This window comes from Vigna umbellata, chromosome 1, assembly GCF_029865625.1.
Source record: "Vigna umbellata cultivar VRB3 chromosome 1, Vumbellata_1.0, whole genome shotgun sequence".
Taxonomy (NCBI): domain Eukaryota; kingdom Viridiplantae; phylum Streptophyta; class Magnoliopsida; order Fabales; family Fabaceae; genus Vigna; species Vigna umbellata.
The window spans coordinates 8,631,290-8,648,469 of NC_142165.1; the positions used below are offsets into that span (position 1 = coordinate 8,631,290).

Sequence of the window (17,180 nt, forward strand, 5' to 3'; positions counted from 1 at the left end):
CATAAAAAAATCTAAGTTGTAGGGGGTTGACGACTTCTTCTACTGATGTCGTGCACCCCCACACATTTTTACTTTTTTAATTTTTTTTATTAATTAAAATCATTTATAATTTGTAAATAATGTTTTTAAATATATTTAAAATAATTAAAATTATATCTAATTAATAATTAAAGTTTTTAATATTATTAAATAAATAAAATTCATGATTTTAATTATTTTTGTAATTAAATTAAATTTCTTATAAAATAATTTCAATTAAATAATTTATAACTATAATTATTGTAATTATGTAATTCAAAATTAAAAAAATATATATATTTCATCATAAAATTATATTTAGTGATTCCTATTGTTGGAGGTCGTGTGACCTCTTTGTCTCCCTGTGGTCGTGTGGTCAATTAATATTCTGTTTACTAACGATTTTGGTTAGATGACACCATTTAAGCCGATCGTCCTTCTCGTGGGTGTATCTAGTCGGCCACTCTATAAATATGTATCGCTATATATTATATATAAAGATAAACATTTAAATTCTATTATAATAAAATATGGACATAAACATTTAAGATTATATAGTTTTAATGGTTTAATAACATTCTAATAACGATGAATTACACTATATACTCGATAAAGATCCCTAAATATACTAAGATGATAAATTTAAGTTTAATTTATCATTACAAAATCAAAATATAATGTGAGAGTTGTTTACTCAAAAATTGATTTTATTTATAATTAATTTAAATATTGACAAATAGATTTTCATTATTCATATTGACTTATTTAGTTCGAGTATAATTATCTCATCTAAAAAGATAAATGTGGTATTTACTTAAGAAAACATCAATAGAAGAATATTTATTTGAAAAATAATGGATCGTTTTACAATATTGTTCAGATGTCTTACTGGGCCTTGGTTTTCAGTTCCTTGCCAGAACTTGTTTGGATGGTGGGTCAAAAAGCACAAAACATGATGGATCTTAGAGAGTGATTTGTGTTTGGTAGAAAAAAAATTACAAAAAATTGACGAATGAAAATTATTTTCAATATTAGAAGGATGGAAACAGTTTTAGAAATAGAGATTTTATTATTGTCCTATTTTTCATTCATTTTATTTATTTTCATCGTACTAAAGTGGGTCGTATCGTAGCAAATACAAAGACATATTTCTTTATACATAATGTATGAACTACGAAGCGCGTGCGCATCAATGATTCAGAAAACTCAACGTTTGTTTCTTTGACACTTCTTTTATGGAATCGTAAGGTCAATTCAAACACGATTTCGATGCCTAAAGAGGAAAAGAATTAGTGACACTTTTCGTTTCTCTAATATTTTTTTTTCAATTTTGTGTATTCAGTTCCTCCATTGATCTCACATTATTTCAAATGATAATTTATCAGAGTCGCACTAATTAATGTCTTTTTGTGGTTAGTGGCATTAGGTTTTGGTGGGTCAAATCAAAACATGATCACAGCATCAATTGAGAAAAAAGCAAGCAGCTGAATGTCAGTTCATCACCTTTATATTATCATTTTGATAGAGAAATAACAAATAGCATTTAATCGTTTTTACAAAAAAAATAAAATATTGGGGACAACATTTTTAAACAAATAGAAATTAAAATATTTAATCAATTTTTAATTTCATTTTATGAATTTATATATTTTTAACTGAACTTTTGTTCAGTTTTTTTAATTTTATTAAATATAATAAATAACAATTAAATAGTAAAACTCAATAAAAATATATAAAAAAATTAAGTACTTCAATCAATAAAAAAATTAAAAAAAAATCAATTAAAAATATTTGAATTTATAAATTAGTTTATATTTAACTAAGTGAAATCCAAATTTGTTAAAACAAAAAACAAGTATAAGATTGTAATATCTTTTTTATTCTTATAAGTATAATCGCATTTTTTTAATTCTTAAAACGCCTTTAAATAAATATGTTGCGTGAGGGGAGACTGTTTCATGATTGTTGCAAAAAGGTCTATTAGATATTATCCTTTTCATATATAAAAAAACAACTCGTCCTTTCACTATATTATTAAATTTATTAATTTTACCGAAAAGCTACAACGATAGAATATCTAATGGAAAATTTATCAATCAATCGATTTCATGTTGAGTTGTTCGATTTTGTGTGTGTAAATATATTTATATACACCTTGTGCGTGGAAACATTGAAAAAGAAAGATCTTATAAATTAATACGTAATTCATGCTCACTATATTTTTAAATTAATGCTGTAAACTAAACATGAAAATTATTCAAATAAATTTATTAAGAAGTTATCAATAATTTGACTTTTCTTATGTTTTTAATCCAATAACATTTAAATAAACAATTTCTAATGTAACGAAACCTAGTACACAGTGCGGACCTTAGTATAGACATAGGCTACTATGGCCTCCAAATTATATATATATAATATATAATTTTAGATATTTATGTAAAAAGTTTTAATATATTTTCTATTGACATTCTCATCAAATTTTATACATTTGTATAAAAATTTAAACATTTATATAATATTTGTTAAAATACAAGATTGTAAATGAATTAGCTCTTATACACGTAACGATTTCTCAACAAGTCATGTTGAAACAGATGAAAAAAAGTTATAAGATAATGAATTTTACATAATTTAATAAAGAAGCCTATTTAAATTTTTAATGGGTGTTTTAGTACATTATATTGAATATTTGACCGTTTATCTTTTATAAATCTTTACTATTTCTTTATCAGAAAGAGTTGAATATGTTAAGAGTTTACATAAACTCACACAACTTATTTAATAATTCCAGTTACATTTTCTCAACATATATATGATTATTGAGGTTATTTGAGCAAAATTATTCTTAAGTATTTTTAAGAACAAATTAAAAAAAAAAACTGAATAAACTTTCAGATAACTTGTACATAAGTTTTTTAAAAAAAAAAACTAAAAAAAAATGAAATAAACCTTCTCATAACTTGTACATAAGTTAAAAATATAATTTAGAGAAACCAAGAGATCATATTTATTTCCTTTTTTTATCTTAATAATTATTATCTTTTTTTAAAATATATTAAGAAAAATTGGGCTTAATTGTCATTTTCTTTTTTTTTTTTAACTTTTTTTTTTAATTTTGTCATCACTCCCACGTTAACCTTTTTTCTCTCTCTAACAAGTCTCATAAAAATATAATATCTATACATTTTCAACACCACACATTAAGAGAAAAAAAAATAATTCATCACACTTATTTTCACATTTAAACTCTTGCATAATAGATGATAAAAACCATGATGTTGATATTCAATAGTCATCCTAGGTTATAACCTTACATGTATAGTAGTCCCTCAACCTTAAGAAACATAATAATAAAGAGATTGTAATGGTATAGTGATAAATGTGATGTGGGAGGAGTAGGTGTAGGGTTATTGAGGAACATATATAGCAGGTGGAACGAAGCATTATCTAGAAGGGAAGGAGTCGTGACTTTTCTTGAACCGTTTAGACTTGATTCGTTTTGTCCCATTAGGGTGGGAGGCAAACTGTCACCAAGATCTTTATAAATAAAAGTGTTACTTGTCCAAAATTAATCACCAAGTTTTTCATTAGGTTGCTTTGAGGTTGATATCTCGAGAGAGAATAATGCATTTATGCAGAAGCCAAGTACTTCTCAAGTGTCAAGATATGTCCTATATTGGTTCAAACGTGAGTTCTAATTCTAGTGAGGGATCTTATAATATAGTAGTGCCGATAGTTAGGTGGTGGTATTTCAGATACAACCTCGTCCCGGGGTATTGGTGCAGGTACAAAGTAGTTGTATGGAACATGGATGACCCTTCTAAAGGGCATGCAAAGTCTGAATGACCTAGGAGGGGAGGGTATGAGTGGTGAACCCCTTGGTTAAGACTCAATTTTCAAAGTTTAAGTGGTCTAGGATTTTGAACTCCTAGTTGAAGAACATATAAGTTTTTTATAGGGGGTGTCCAAGGATATCGTGTCTCTAAAATGGGTAAGTGTCATTGATAGTGTTTGTCACGACCGAGAAGGGTATGAAGAGGGTCTATGTATATATGGAATACTTTGTACAATTAAATGTCTGTATACCTTTTGACGAGTTCACCATGGGTGTCCTTAGGCTTTTGAATGTAGCTACCACATAGTTACATCTGAATAGTTGGGGTTGGTGTAGGTTTTTAGGTTAATTTGTAAAGCGTTATATTTGTCTGTATCTCCAGATTGTTTCCTATATTTTTACCTTCCACGACCGAGGGATCCAGCTACTTAAGTGTCTTTAGTGAGAAGGTCGAAAGCCTATCTCCTAAGCCCATAAGAATGGGTTTTTTAGGATGGTGATCAACCCTACTGGGCGACCATACTTCTTTGACAAAAATTGTAACAAAAAATTATTCTTTTATTGGACCGATAACCCTCTGAAATACCAAGAATGGCATAAGGACATCCTATCTGAGGAGGATTAGAGAATTGTGAAGATTTTGGAACAATTTCCGAATAAGTTGTTGTCTAGAAACATTGTCATCTAGATCACCTCTTCTAAGAGTTGTATCTTCTTTATCTTGTCTTTCAACTAACAAGTTTAAATTTGTGTTGAGACAATATTGATTGTGTTTTTCATCCTATAATTGTCATCACAAAGATGACTCACCGATTTCTACCATGATCATGACATTAGTGTTGTATACTAAGCTAAAAGAAGTTTTCTTAGTAAACAACTATAGTGTGTAGTGATACGCCCTCAACACTTATAACAAGTTTTCTGTCCATTTACCCTTGGCTGAGTCCAATCGCTTCTTCAATTCAACTAGGATGACCTTGTTGGTAACCTCGACCTGCATGTTGCACTAGGGTGTTCCACTGAGTTGGTTATATGCTTTATGCCAAGTCCTGTGTAGAACTTGGCTAACTCCTTGTTGATGAATTCGCGTCTATTGGTATTTGGCACTTCTACCGACAAATTATGTTTTTCCAAACGAAGTGTTGGACTTGTTGAGTCGTGATAGCGGCTAGGAGCTCGACCTTGATCCACTTGTTGAAGTAGTCGATACTAACCAAAAAGAACTTAATATGTCCCTTGCCTGGAGTAAAAGGGCTCAAAATATATATCCCCCACCGTGCAAAAGGCCTTAGGGAAAAAATATGGTGAAGCTCTTCGTGTCGACTGTGTATGATATTTTCATGTTTTTAGCAAGGTATGCATTTTTGGATGTAGGTAACACATTCCACCTCCATATAGCCAGCAAGAGTACCCAACTCGGAGGATTTAACCCTCATAGCTCTTGTCCCAAAGTGGTAACCACAAATCTCTTCATGTGTCTCGAGTATGTAGTCAGCATGTTCCAAGGTGACACATTTTAGTAGAAGCTGACTATAACCTCTTCTGAAGAAATAGTCGCCTAGCAGAGTATAACGAGTAACTTTTTTTACCCAACTATTGTCCATCCTCTCTGAAATATCCCTAATCTTTAAATAGTGTATGTAGGGTTCCATCCATGATTCCTTTCCCATGCTGACAATCATGCATTCACCCATTTTAACAGTGGACGATAACACTTGTTGTAGCAAAGACTTATACCTCCCTTTCTTCTTGGTGTTGACCAGTTTGGATAGCACATCGACCCTCATGTTATCTCCACGAGGTATGTATTTGAGCTTAATAAAAGTAAAGGAGTCGAGAAGGTTTGTCACAGATGATAATATTGTAGTAGAAGTGCATCTTTCACTTATAAAATGCGAATCTGTTTGACATATTATATAACTATAAGACTTTTTTCCAACTTGAAGTCATTTACACCTATGGTGACTTTCATCCCATATTTGTGCAAAAGTCGTGCATTCGCTACACGACTTCACTTTTGAATAATAAAAAAATAATTAATCCCCATATTAAACAATAATCGAATGATAATATGCAGAAGTCGTCATTATTATTATCTAATTAGCATAAGTCATAATTATTATCACCTAATTAGTAGAAGTCATCTTTCTTCATACAAATTCTTCTTGGTAAAGTCATATCATGCTAGCATGACTTTGTCATGTAAATAATTTTTTTAAAAGTTGTTACTCCGTAATTAAACATATAAATTACATGTAAAAAAATCACTTTTAGGCATGTTTCAATATAATAAGTTGAAAATCTTTTTGTATAGGTAAATATGTGTAATTAAATTTTTATTTTAATATAATAAATTATTTTTGATATTTTAAATATATAATATAATTCTTTTTATAAAAAATTAAAAATAGTTCACTCTAGTTATAGACTAGACAAAACAAATCATGAGGGAATAACAAGGAAAAAAAAAAGTATATCATGTCAATTCATTCTACCAAATTCATTAGCCATAGATTGAAATATGAAACTGAAGTCACTATATTATTTATACAAACATATTGAATACATGTAAATAATACCTGAATATTTAAACAGGTGTCATAATAAAATTTTCCTAATTAATAATTTTGGTTTACCTCTTATCTTAATTAATTGATGGCTCACTATTAATTCAAACAAGAGGAAAAGACAATACCATAAAAGCTAAAACAAAATATAATATGATCAGAGGTTCACCTTAATCACATTGGCCACTTAAAAAATGTTAAATATACATTCTCATATATTCTTTTTCACCCATGCTTGTCTTTAGTGAAAAATCTGCTATTATTTTATAAGAAAAAACAAAAATGCTAAGAATAAAGGAGAGGGATGTTTGTCCATTCCCTCACATTTCTTTCGTTAAATCATTTTCCATTTTACAAAATTATTTGTGCTTCACATTCTTGTATTTTTCAATTTAAGAAAGTGTGATATTTTGGGTTTGGTATCTTCGAATCCAATCAGACGATAGCCATGCATATTCCCATGTAGCCCCCATTACTACTTCCAAGAATAATATCTTCTAATAGCAACATTCAGATTAATTACGATGTTTTTTTTTTTCTCATAATGAGAAGAAAAAGAAGACCAATATTATTATATTTCATAAAATAATTATGTTCACAAGTTCAAGTTCATTTATCCAAAACACAATTTTAAGTAAATAAACTTTAAAAAAAAGTTTATTTAAAGTATTTATGAAAACATTTATTCAAACACACAGTATTAGTCTGTGTCTAAGGTAGACAAAGAAGAGACAGCAAGAATTGAAGTCCCACAGCAAAAGCAGAATGGATAAGCCATGCCCTAATCAACCGAGCTAATCAAACATGTCACAAAACCAGAAACAGTAACACATAAAAGTGGACAACAGAAACAGACACCGACCAGTTATCACTTCCTTCACTCAACTACCTACAATTATTGAGCAATTCTCAGCATCCTCACTCATTCATGTTACCCTAACATAAGATGCCTTCAATCATTCATACAAACCTAAAAAGCTACAAAATTAACTTAGTAATAAAAATTAAAAACAAAAGTGAGAAAAAAAATTTTGGATTCATAAAAAAAAAATACATATACATATGCATACTTATCTGTGATAATTCTCATCACAAACCGAGCTATACATAAAAATGATTTCATACTTAAATCAGTAGCATCGGTGCAGGATCAAATGAATTTAAATGGCTGAAAAATTAGTGGAATTTTGTTAAAATTTAAAATATCTTATAAAAAGTGGGAATTTTTGTTTTATTTTATTTTATTTCAAAACAGTTTTTTCCGTACCTACCTTCTGTGCTTTCTCTTTCGTCTGTTTTGAACCACTCTTCATTGTGCGGGTTTTCGGGTTACGTAACTGAAGATTTTAATATTTGGTTGACTGGTTTTAAATGATAGACCATTTAAAAGTAATACGATTAAACCAACAGAAAACATTTAATAGAAAAAACGAGAATTTGAAAATTGTTACACAGTAATAAAGTTGTCGGAAAAATTAAAAGAAGGGGACAGTTGGAAAAGTATTTAGCAGTTTTCGCAAATAGATTTTGCAAGAAGAAAAATACTGTTTAAGGATACGAATATTTCGTATGATATAAACAAACTGAGAGTACGTAGATGCAGGAGGAAAAAGTTATTGCTTAAAATTTCAAAGCTACGATCGAGGCGAAACCACATATGCGGGACCCACCAAACTCTAGGAAGTGAACAACAACCGTAGCATCAGACAGAGGTAGTGGCAGCGCAACCATACAGACGTAAACACACACTTAACAACATAGGAAATTGTTGGTACCTTGTTTGTGCTCTCTAACTCCAACCCACCGCACCGCAATCTTCTGCAGCGGCAGTTACAGTTGTTATAACTATAACTAACTACTACTGCTGCAACTATAAGGAAGGTTTACATTCTGATTTATTTTTTTGTTTATTTAATTATAAATTGAATAGAGAATTCACGCTGGCGGTGAAGAACGTTTCTGCGACGGCGGCGGACCAGCTCGGCGTCACGCTGATTTCCGATGAGGAAAACCTTGCGGCTGTTGACATCCCCGATACCGCGCATCAAATTAGCACCGGTGCGTTCCTTCTTCTTAATTGCGTTCTATACACTGATACTGAATTGGGGATTTACGAGATTGAATGAATTGGGGAATATTTTGCAGATTCGTGGTTTCAGGTGGGGTTTGTGCTGACTACGGGCATCAACAGCGCGTATGTGCTTGGATATTCTGGGACCATCATGGTACCCCTGGGTTGGCAATGGGGTGTGATTGGTTTGATTCTCGCCACTGCGATTTCGCTCTACGCCAACGCTCTTATTGCTAGGCTTCATGAATTTGGAGGAACAAGGCATATTCGATACAGAGATCTTGCTGGATTTATATATGGTATTTTTTATATATCTGCTTCTGAATAAATCAACAGTCTTTTTCTCTTGTTTTGTACGTAAGTAAATGAGCATATATGCTCATGCTTTTGGTTATATCTCTCATTCCTTTTTCTTATTGCAGGGAGCAAAGCTTATTCCCTCACATGGACTCTGCAGTATATCAATCTTTTCATGATAAATGTTGGCTACATCATTTTGGCTGGTTCGGCTTTGAAGGTAAATGGGGGCAACACTTGTGTTTCTTTAACAGTGTTGAGACACTGCTTTGTTTGATTTTGGGTCACTTTTAAGTGTTTAATTCTGAGTTGAGGAATTGATTCTCAGAAAGAAATAATCGAATTGAAGTATTTTTAGGTAATTTCTATTTTTGATAGAAAGTTTGTACTAGAGTCAACTTGATAGTTTTCTTTGTACAGAGAAATTTATTTAGACTGACACTAAATTTTATTGGTAGTTTATTTAAAATTTGTCTTGTCATCTCTCCTTCTACCATACCGTTACAAACAAGTATATTATTGATGCAGTCATAATTTTTTCTTCATTCCTCTTTTATGCAGAATGTAACGCTTATGAATCTTCATATGAACGGTTCATTAATGATACTTCAACTGCTTATTTTTTGTCAATTATTCTCTAGTTTCGTTGTATTGACTGCATTGTTATGTTTCTGTGTCAGAAAAAGTGATGCAGAAATCGTTAAGTATTGTTTCGAATATTTCTGATCATTGTTTGTTCACTGTTGTGCAGGCTGCTTATGTTCTATTTAGGGAAGACGATGGGATGAAGCTTCCTTATTTTATTGCCATAGCTGGATTGGTTTGTGCAATGTTTGCCATTTGTATTCCCCATTTATCGGCTCTTGGAATTTGGCTGGGACTTTCAACAGTCTTGAGCCTGGTGTATATTGTTATAGCATTTGTTCTGTCGGTCAAAGAGGGTAATCTCTCATTCTAAAATCTTTTTATTCTCTTTTTATGCTTGATGAACTGGATTGCATACTAATCTCCCCCCTTGCATCAATAGGTATAAAATCACCTCCTCGTGATTATAGTATTCCGGGGACACCAACAAGTAAAATATTCACAACAATTGGGGCATCTGCTAATCTTGTGTTTGCATATAATACAGGAATGCTTCCTGAGATACAGGTAACATGCAAGCTTATACATATTGATTTGTTGAGTTTTGTGTGGATTAATAAAACCCCACTTGAAAATGAGTTTTATTTGGTTGTAACCATCACAGGCAACCATCAAGCAGCCGGTTGTGAAGAACATGATGAAAGCTCTGTACTTTCAGTTTACCGTTGGAGTTCTGCCGTTATATATGGTAACATTTGGAGGATACTGGGCTTACGGATCTTCAACACCAACCTATTTGATGGCTGGTGTAAATGGTCCAGTCTGGGCTAAGGCCATGGCCAATATTGCAGCTTTTCTTCAATCAGTCATTGCATTGCATGTATAGTAACTTTCTAAACTGCAATTCATGTGCCACTAAATATTTTATTTAAGCTGTATCACTGGCCTAATACCCTCTTCTGATTTTGGTAGATATTTGCGAGTCCAATGTATGAGTATTTGGATACCAAACATGGGATCAAAGGGAGTGCTCTGGCTTTTAGGAACTTGTCATTTCGAATCATGGTGAGAGGTGGGTACCTCGCTATAAATACGTTTGTATCAGCTGTATTGCCATTTCTTGGAGATTTCATGAGCCTCACTGGAGCAATCAGCACATTTCCCCTTACATTTATCCTTGCAAACCATATGTACCTGGTGACACAGAAAAACAAACTAACGTCCATCCAGAAGCTCTGGCATTGGATCAATATTTGTTTCTTTGCCATCTTGTCTGCTGCGGCAACTATTGCAGCCCTGCGGCTTATTGCTTTAGACTCCAAAACCTACCATCCTTTTGCAGATATATGATTAAATGCATTTTATTCTTTCGGCAATTGTAGTTACAGTGGGTTTTGCTTCACATATGCTTTCGTTAAAAATAACTACTTGGTATGTCTCCATGATGCAAAGGGGTTCTTTTCTCATGTAAGAAAATTTTATTTAACATTCTATCTAGTCTATTCATTTTAAAAATAATAATGTCTTTTTAAGAAGCGAATCTATTTATTTCTTAACTAACTAGTCTAAAAAGGTATTTATTTCAAAATTACTTATTTTAAATTTAAAGAAATTGACTTTTAAAAAGTCTTACAAAATAGCAGTACTGGTTAAATATATTAAAATTTTATTTACCTTTTCTTCAACATGTGAACCAAAACTACTCTCAGAATCATTAAAAACGCACCCAAAAACTCTCTGAACGGACGTCAGGTGTCAAGCGGAGGGGATTCGGAAATCAGATAGTGGAATGCAGGTGTCGGCTGATGAACGTGGGAAGCAAAACTGAGTTTTTGGAAAATTTACGTTACACTCTCTGCATGCTCCTTCTTCCTCAAACTCTGAAATTCTCATTTCTCCTCCTTCTCTCTAAAAGCTCTCACTTCTCTTTACCAAATCTCATCTTTTCTCTTCTCCGATCTTCGTTCAGGCACCGAAGCACTTTCGGCGTCCAGGGCTTCAGTTTGAACCGATCGGTTTCGAGTTCTGAACCGGTAAGTTCTTCTTGTCATTAGCCGTTCGTTATCTGGTACATGCAAACCAAGTTCTGGTTGCATGATTTCATCTTGTCTGAGCCATTGTTGGTCTTCTGTTGTTTGGTTTAGTTTGAAGAATTGTTGAACGTGAGGATAGAAGGAATTGTAGTCAGGCGAACCTTAATTCTGCCTCTAGGAACGTTCGTTCACGCTCAAAGGTAAGGAAAGCTTATTTAATTTAATTTGTATGATTATGTGTGTTGCATGAACGTTCGTTGACTTGACTGAATTAATATATGATGGTTGATATGTTTGGATTGTATGAAGTATGAAAATTGATTATGATATGAATGTATAAAGTTATGAAACTATGTGTTAAGAAATGAGTTGAATATAAATGAATTCTGAATATGAAATTTCCCTATGATAGTGTACGTTCGTCACTGAACGGTCATTGACCGTTCGGTAATGCTAGTAAACTTGGTTAGAATTGGATTCTTTCATTTGGGAAGAATTCTAGTTGAGGACGAGCGTCTTCGTTTCGAAATACTGTGCATGAGCGTTCGGCCAAGCATAGTTGATTCTTGGTATTCAGTTATACACTTAATTATACATATATGTATTTGTATATTTTCTTTTATTCTTAAACACTACTCCAAATGGTATCTTATTATATTTATCAAGCCTTCTACTATAAGTTTAGTAGTGTTCGGTCTTACACCAAGCGCTGTAATGAGTAGTGTTCGGTCTTACACAAGCGCTTGTACTGAATAGTGTTGGGTCTCACACCAAGTGCTCGTACTGAGTAGCGCTCGATCTTACACCAAGCACTTGTACTCGTTTCTTTTATAATCCATCTTGAGGAAAATAGCGTTCGTCCAACTTCAATAGAGTTCTCTCTCTACCGTGTTCGATCATTGACTGACATTCGAATTTCTGGATGTAAATTCAAATAAACTAAGTATTTATCAGCGTTCGGTTTCTTCATGTGAATTATTCTAAGTATTATTATTGGAATGTCTTGAAGTGTCTGTATCGATTGGTTCCGGTCTAGAGTCTTAGTACTTGGCATGGTCTTTTCAGCATTCGGTTGGGGCTCTCAAGAGTCAGTTCATCTAATTGCCTCACTTTGTAATTAACGTTCATTCCATTCGTTCTTGTGAATATATAGTTGTACTCGGTTTCTTTCTCAACCCGACAGTAACCCTCTCGATCTTAATCTATTCTGGAACTGGAGACCTCTCTGTCTCATTCCAAGTGTTCATTCTCGTTTTGAGTGAGGATTGAACGTTCGGTATCTAGTGTCCTTAAAAATCTTTGAACAAAGATGAAATTGAAATAATTGATAATGGAAGATGAAATTGAGATGATGGATAATGAAAGATGAAATTAAGATGATTGATAATGAAAGATGAAGAGAATATGATATGGATGGAATGAGTTGGATTATGGACGAGCGTTCTGGGGAGGAATGACTCATGGATGAATATTGGAATTGGTAAAGTATGAATGTGGTCATGTTAAGCTGGCGGTTCATCCTGATGTTCCGTGAGTACTCGTCCTCACGTAGAGGATGGTAGGTCATGTGTGGGAACGACAAGAGGTCCTAGTCCTTATGGTTAATTTGGACATATAGGACTAACCTCGGGTGGCAGCTGTTGAGGGTATCCCAGTTACTACATCACCCGGGTGCACGGATGCCTGTAGCTACACAGATTTCATACAGTCCGGACAGTCAGTCTAGTATTAGGCTTTGTATGATGAAGTATATCTTGCGTGTTTGATTGTGTGAAATGTATGTTTATACATGAATTAAATTACATAAGCTTACCATGTGTTTCCTGTTTTGTCTTGTTTTGTACGTTCGTCTTTGTCATTGCAATGATCATCCGTGTGGATGTGAGCAAAAGGAGACGAGCTGCTGGAAGAGGCGCTGGAGGAAGAAAGCCTAGTTGAGGTTGAAGTTAAGACCAAACAGTAGGACATTTGGTCATTAGTTTAGTTGATTGAAAGGTGGTCGTTCGATCACCTTCCCTTTTTGTTTAGTATGACCGCTCGGTATAGGCTTTTGTAAACCGTTCGGTCAGGATTTACTTATGGTGTTCGATTTTAATTTCTGGTCTTTCTGTAAGGTCATTCGGCCAAGACCGTACGTTCTCTTTAATGTAAGACTGATCTGTATATTATTAAATGTGATTATTCTATTATATAATTTTACACTGTATTATTTTTTTGATGTTACAACTACTTACCAAAGTAAGGTTAAAATTAATTCAATTTCTTTCAAGATATAAAAACCCGCAAATCGTAGCTTTCTTTTCAACTAAGCCTTCCTCGACAACGTGGAGTTTATACTATTTAAATACTTTTAATCACTTACAAAAAATGAATAATTAAATAACTTGTAAATTAAGTATTAGATTTATTTATTTCTCAATAACATTTGTTTACTTCTGTTTATTTTTCCAGCAACCTAAAATTTTCCTTTCGCCAAATACAACTTCAACTTCCACTTAATTAACTTGTGGTAGCAAACAGACTTCTGATTTAAGAATTAACAAGCATTTTCAAAAGCCGGCAAGTTGAGAATCGTATGTTTTTGTAAAATTTATTTGGACCGTGTGAATTCGGACACATATCACCTATCAAGCAAAAAGCAGTTAAAATCAATCTGAATTTACACAAGGAAAATTTGAAGAGGGTCACCAACTCTTAAAAAATGAATACAACACCCGCCCAATTAATATCAAAACCACGATGAACTCATTTTCTGATTCGCTATGTCACTATGGCAAACTTGATTTGACGACAACAAATATCCTAAAAAGGTCACTTTTAATGTATATTTCTACAATACAATTTGACCCTTTTTGGGTAGATAATCACTGTCCAATTTTCCTATCTAAGAACATTTTGAAATAATCTGATGATCACTCTTGAACCTGCCATCATAAAGAAACAGAAATCGTGTTAAACGTCATTATACCAAAGGCATATTGTTCAATGAGCATTTAAGGGAAACGACGCAGGAGGCAAGAATGCTTAGCTAGATGATAAGGAAAAGTTTTGCTCACCACACTCACTCTACATGTTTGGTACAAACTATTTTTTTAGAATACAAGAAGTTATTTGTTTTAAAAAGCCTCTCGAAACCAACAAAATAACATATTACTTGTCCAATATAAAGTGAATCAAACATGCAAATAAAATTATTGACTTCAAAATTAACGAAGGTAAGTTTAAAACTATCCGTTTTGGTTTGGTCTGATGTAAATTCCATAAGTTAAAAGGCCACATTAAACTAAGCTCACAATTAGTAAACTGAGCTCACAATCTATAACTAAATTCAGTACGTATATATTGTGTGCATGCGTTGTACTGCAATATCCGTCACAACGGTCACTTATAGAAAAATACATCTTGCCTATAATGTCAACATATAATTCACTTTTATGTGATTTGTTTGTATAGAACACGAAATTTTAAAAAAAAGTCCTAGGCACTCACACTAAAAACAGATACTTGTAGTAATTAAATTAAAATAGCATTTAATAGCAATAAAAACGATGATACATTAGATGCACGTTTAAACCAGACATATGTATTGACATCTCACCTTGCTGGCGTCATCCAGAAACTAACTTCACGATAATGCAGATAGAGTTCAGAAGTATAAGAGGAAATCTTAGGTACTGTGTTGCATAAATGAGACCTAAAACCTGGCCTTTGAAAGACTTTGTCTGGCCAGCTGAAAAATCTGATAAGCCCCATCCTCTAGGTGCAAGAAATCGGTCCTCATTCAGTATTGCTAGTGCATTTGCAAGAAGAAGGAACCCCTCAAGTAATGTCCACAAACCCATTTACCTGCAACGTAAGGAAAACCAACACATCTTACAAAAAATTCCAAGTCATTTGCACTAGTCTTTCTTTGTTGCTCACCTATAAACAGAAGTGGAGAATAACAAATGAAAAAGTTTGGTGTTGTACACCCCTCAATCCCCTCCAAATGAACTGTCTCAGTCTAGAAAAATTCTATAAGAAAGGGAGGCTTAATTTTAATTTATCAAATAAAATACTGCATCCCTGATATTCTTCAAAATCATAATTAGGGTGATTATTAATAGGTTGACAATGTAAACATTTTACAAATAGCATCCATCAAAATTGAACTCATAATAAATAAGGGAATTGCTAGCATTCTTCTGAATACAAAAACATGACTAATGAATTACAGAAAATTGGAATATATGATCATATAAAGACTACTTAACGCTTTACAAATCACTGAAAAACTATGCACTGGCAAGTAAGAATAAGGATCAAATTCATTCTAAAGTACTGACCGAGGCAGATAACAGCCAGAAACATAGTATGAAATTATGCATCGGCTTCTACAAAACCAGCAGTTCCCTGCATTTACTACTCTAAATTACCTCAAAAAGGTCAGTGGTCAATAATGCAACTGATAATTTTTGGAGAAAAAGGTATGATTAACCATAAGCATGAAACAGCTAGCAGCACTATGTACGCGTGTTATATGACCAAATCATAATCTTAAGATTGCCTCGTACTTGGCTAACCATAGCAGTCAAAATAAGGGCTCAAGGAAAAGTAATCGCAACCATTAAATCAAAATGCAGCATGGTATCCCTGAATCTGATTTGGTAGATAATACACTTTGTTGAAACATATGGGGAGAATACAGCAATAGGATGCTTTCATTGTCAAAGAACTGACAGACTTAGTACAAGGTTGACAATTTTACTTTAGATGAAGGCTAGATAATCCTAATTTTACAAATAACTCTCATTCTCAATCGAGAAATTTCTAATTCAATTGGAAGTATGAAATACGAACACTTCAATGGTAGTTTCTTTTCCGGCTGTATTATACCCCTTCTTTTTATTTGGATGTCAATAAGTGTAGACCAGAGTACTCACTTCAAAAACATTGAACAATCGGCAGGACCAAGTGATTTTAAGACAGATCGGAGTTCACGGTGACAGATGAACTCGGATCAAACAACAGACATACAAACTAATTTTTGACGAGTGCGAAACCCTAGATCCGCCAACAAATCCAACATCCTAAAGTACATATGACCTAAAAAATTGATTTTCAAAAGAGAACGAACTAAATGACCACCTAAAACTTCGATTGAACAGGGGCACAAAACTGAAGAACAGCAGAATAAAAAATATAAAAAAAATGAAAACAAAAATGGAGGGATAGAGAGTAACCTGAGAGAGGAGCACCAAGGAAAGTGTAAACGGCGGCGGAGAAGTGGAGGTGAACGGTGAAATCAGAGAAAACAATAAAAGCACACCACTAAAGAGAAGAACCCAACCTTGCCTAAGATCATCTACTATGTATAAGATTTTTTTTAATTTGGATAAATTTAGAGGTGTTATCAGCAATAACCTAATCTTAACAAAACTCTCTTTCTATATGTTACATGGAGATTAAAAAAAACTCTAATCTTCAAAGTCTCCTATCAGGTGGTTAGGGTGAGAGTTAAAAAAATCTCTTATCTTCAAAGCTCTCCCTTAAGTGGTGAGGTTAAAGTTTGGTTTTATTAGAAAATTTTAATTAATTATTAGAAATAATATTATTTATATATACATAAAATTATATATTTTATTAAATAATTTAATATGTTATAATTTTATTATATTTAAATTAATATTTTTATATTATATTTATTATTGTGTTACTAAATAAAATATATAATGTATAATTTAATATAATTATTTCAGAAATATGAACTCTATCCAAAATTAAAAATATTG

The 17,180-nt window shown here is 32.6% G+C and overlaps 1 protein-coding gene and 1 pseudogene across 7 annotated transcripts; one reads left to right on the top strand and one right to left on the bottom strand.

Annotated features, from left to right (window-relative positions):
- Nucleotides 1-7,926: 7,926 nt before the first annotated feature.
- Nucleotides 7,927-10,752, top strand: LOC124840512 (proline transporter 1-like). Of its 5 annotated transcripts, none has more exons than XM_047316576.2 (8): nucleotides 7,927-8,194; nucleotides 8,354-8,481; nucleotides 8,569-8,793; nucleotides 8,917-9,011; nucleotides 9,543-9,732; nucleotides 9,819-9,943; nucleotides 10,041-10,256; nucleotides 10,349-10,752. In XM_047316576.2, exons 3-8 carry the CDS (start codon nucleotides 8,646-8,648, stop codon nucleotides 10,724-10,726), a joined length of 1,152 nt encoding a protein of 383 aa, XP_047172532.1. In that variant the 5' UTR covers nucleotides 7,927-8,194; nucleotides 8,354-8,481; nucleotides 8,569-8,645; the 3' UTR covers nucleotides 10,727-10,752. The 5 variants fall into 5 exon arrangements, with proteins under 5 accessions (XP_047172532.1, XP_047172533.1, XP_087949519.1 ...); XM_047316577.2 differs by having other exon boundaries at nucleotides 7,927-8,190; XM_088093393.1 differs by having other exon boundaries at nucleotides 7,927-8,160.
- A 3,379-nt stretch (nucleotides 10,753-14,131) lies between these two features.
- LOC124840513 (uncharacterized) lies at nucleotides 14,132-16,862 on the bottom strand (annotated as a pseudogene). 2 transcript variants are annotated; one of them, XR_015780446.1, is made up of 4 exons: nucleotides 16,632-16,862; nucleotides 15,735-15,815; nucleotides 15,008-15,255; nucleotides 14,132-14,333 (listed from the first exon to the last, which is right to left on the bottom strand). The product of XR_015780446.1 is annotated as an uncharacterized LOC124840513, transcript variant X2 (transcript). The 2 variants fall into 2 exon arrangements; XR_015780445.1 differs by lacking the exon at nucleotides 15,735-15,815 and having other exon boundaries at nucleotides 16,632-16,849.
- Between the last annotated feature and the right edge of the window lie 318 nt (nucleotides 16,863-17,180).

Excerpts from the sequence above, each read along its gene's own strand:
- LOC124840512 (XM_047316576.2), top strand. The coding sequence starts at position 8,646 with ATGGTACCCCTGGGTTGGCAATGGGGTGTGATTGGTTTGATTCTCGCC. Across the intron at positions 9,944-10,040 it reads GAATGCTTCCTGAGATACAG|GCAACCATCAAGCAGCCGGT; the intron begins GTAACATGCAAG and ends TAACCATCACAG. Across the intron at positions 10,257-10,348 it reads AATCAGTCATTGCATTGCAT|ATATTTGCGAGTCCAATGTA; the intron begins GTATAGTAACTT and ends TGATTTTGGTAG.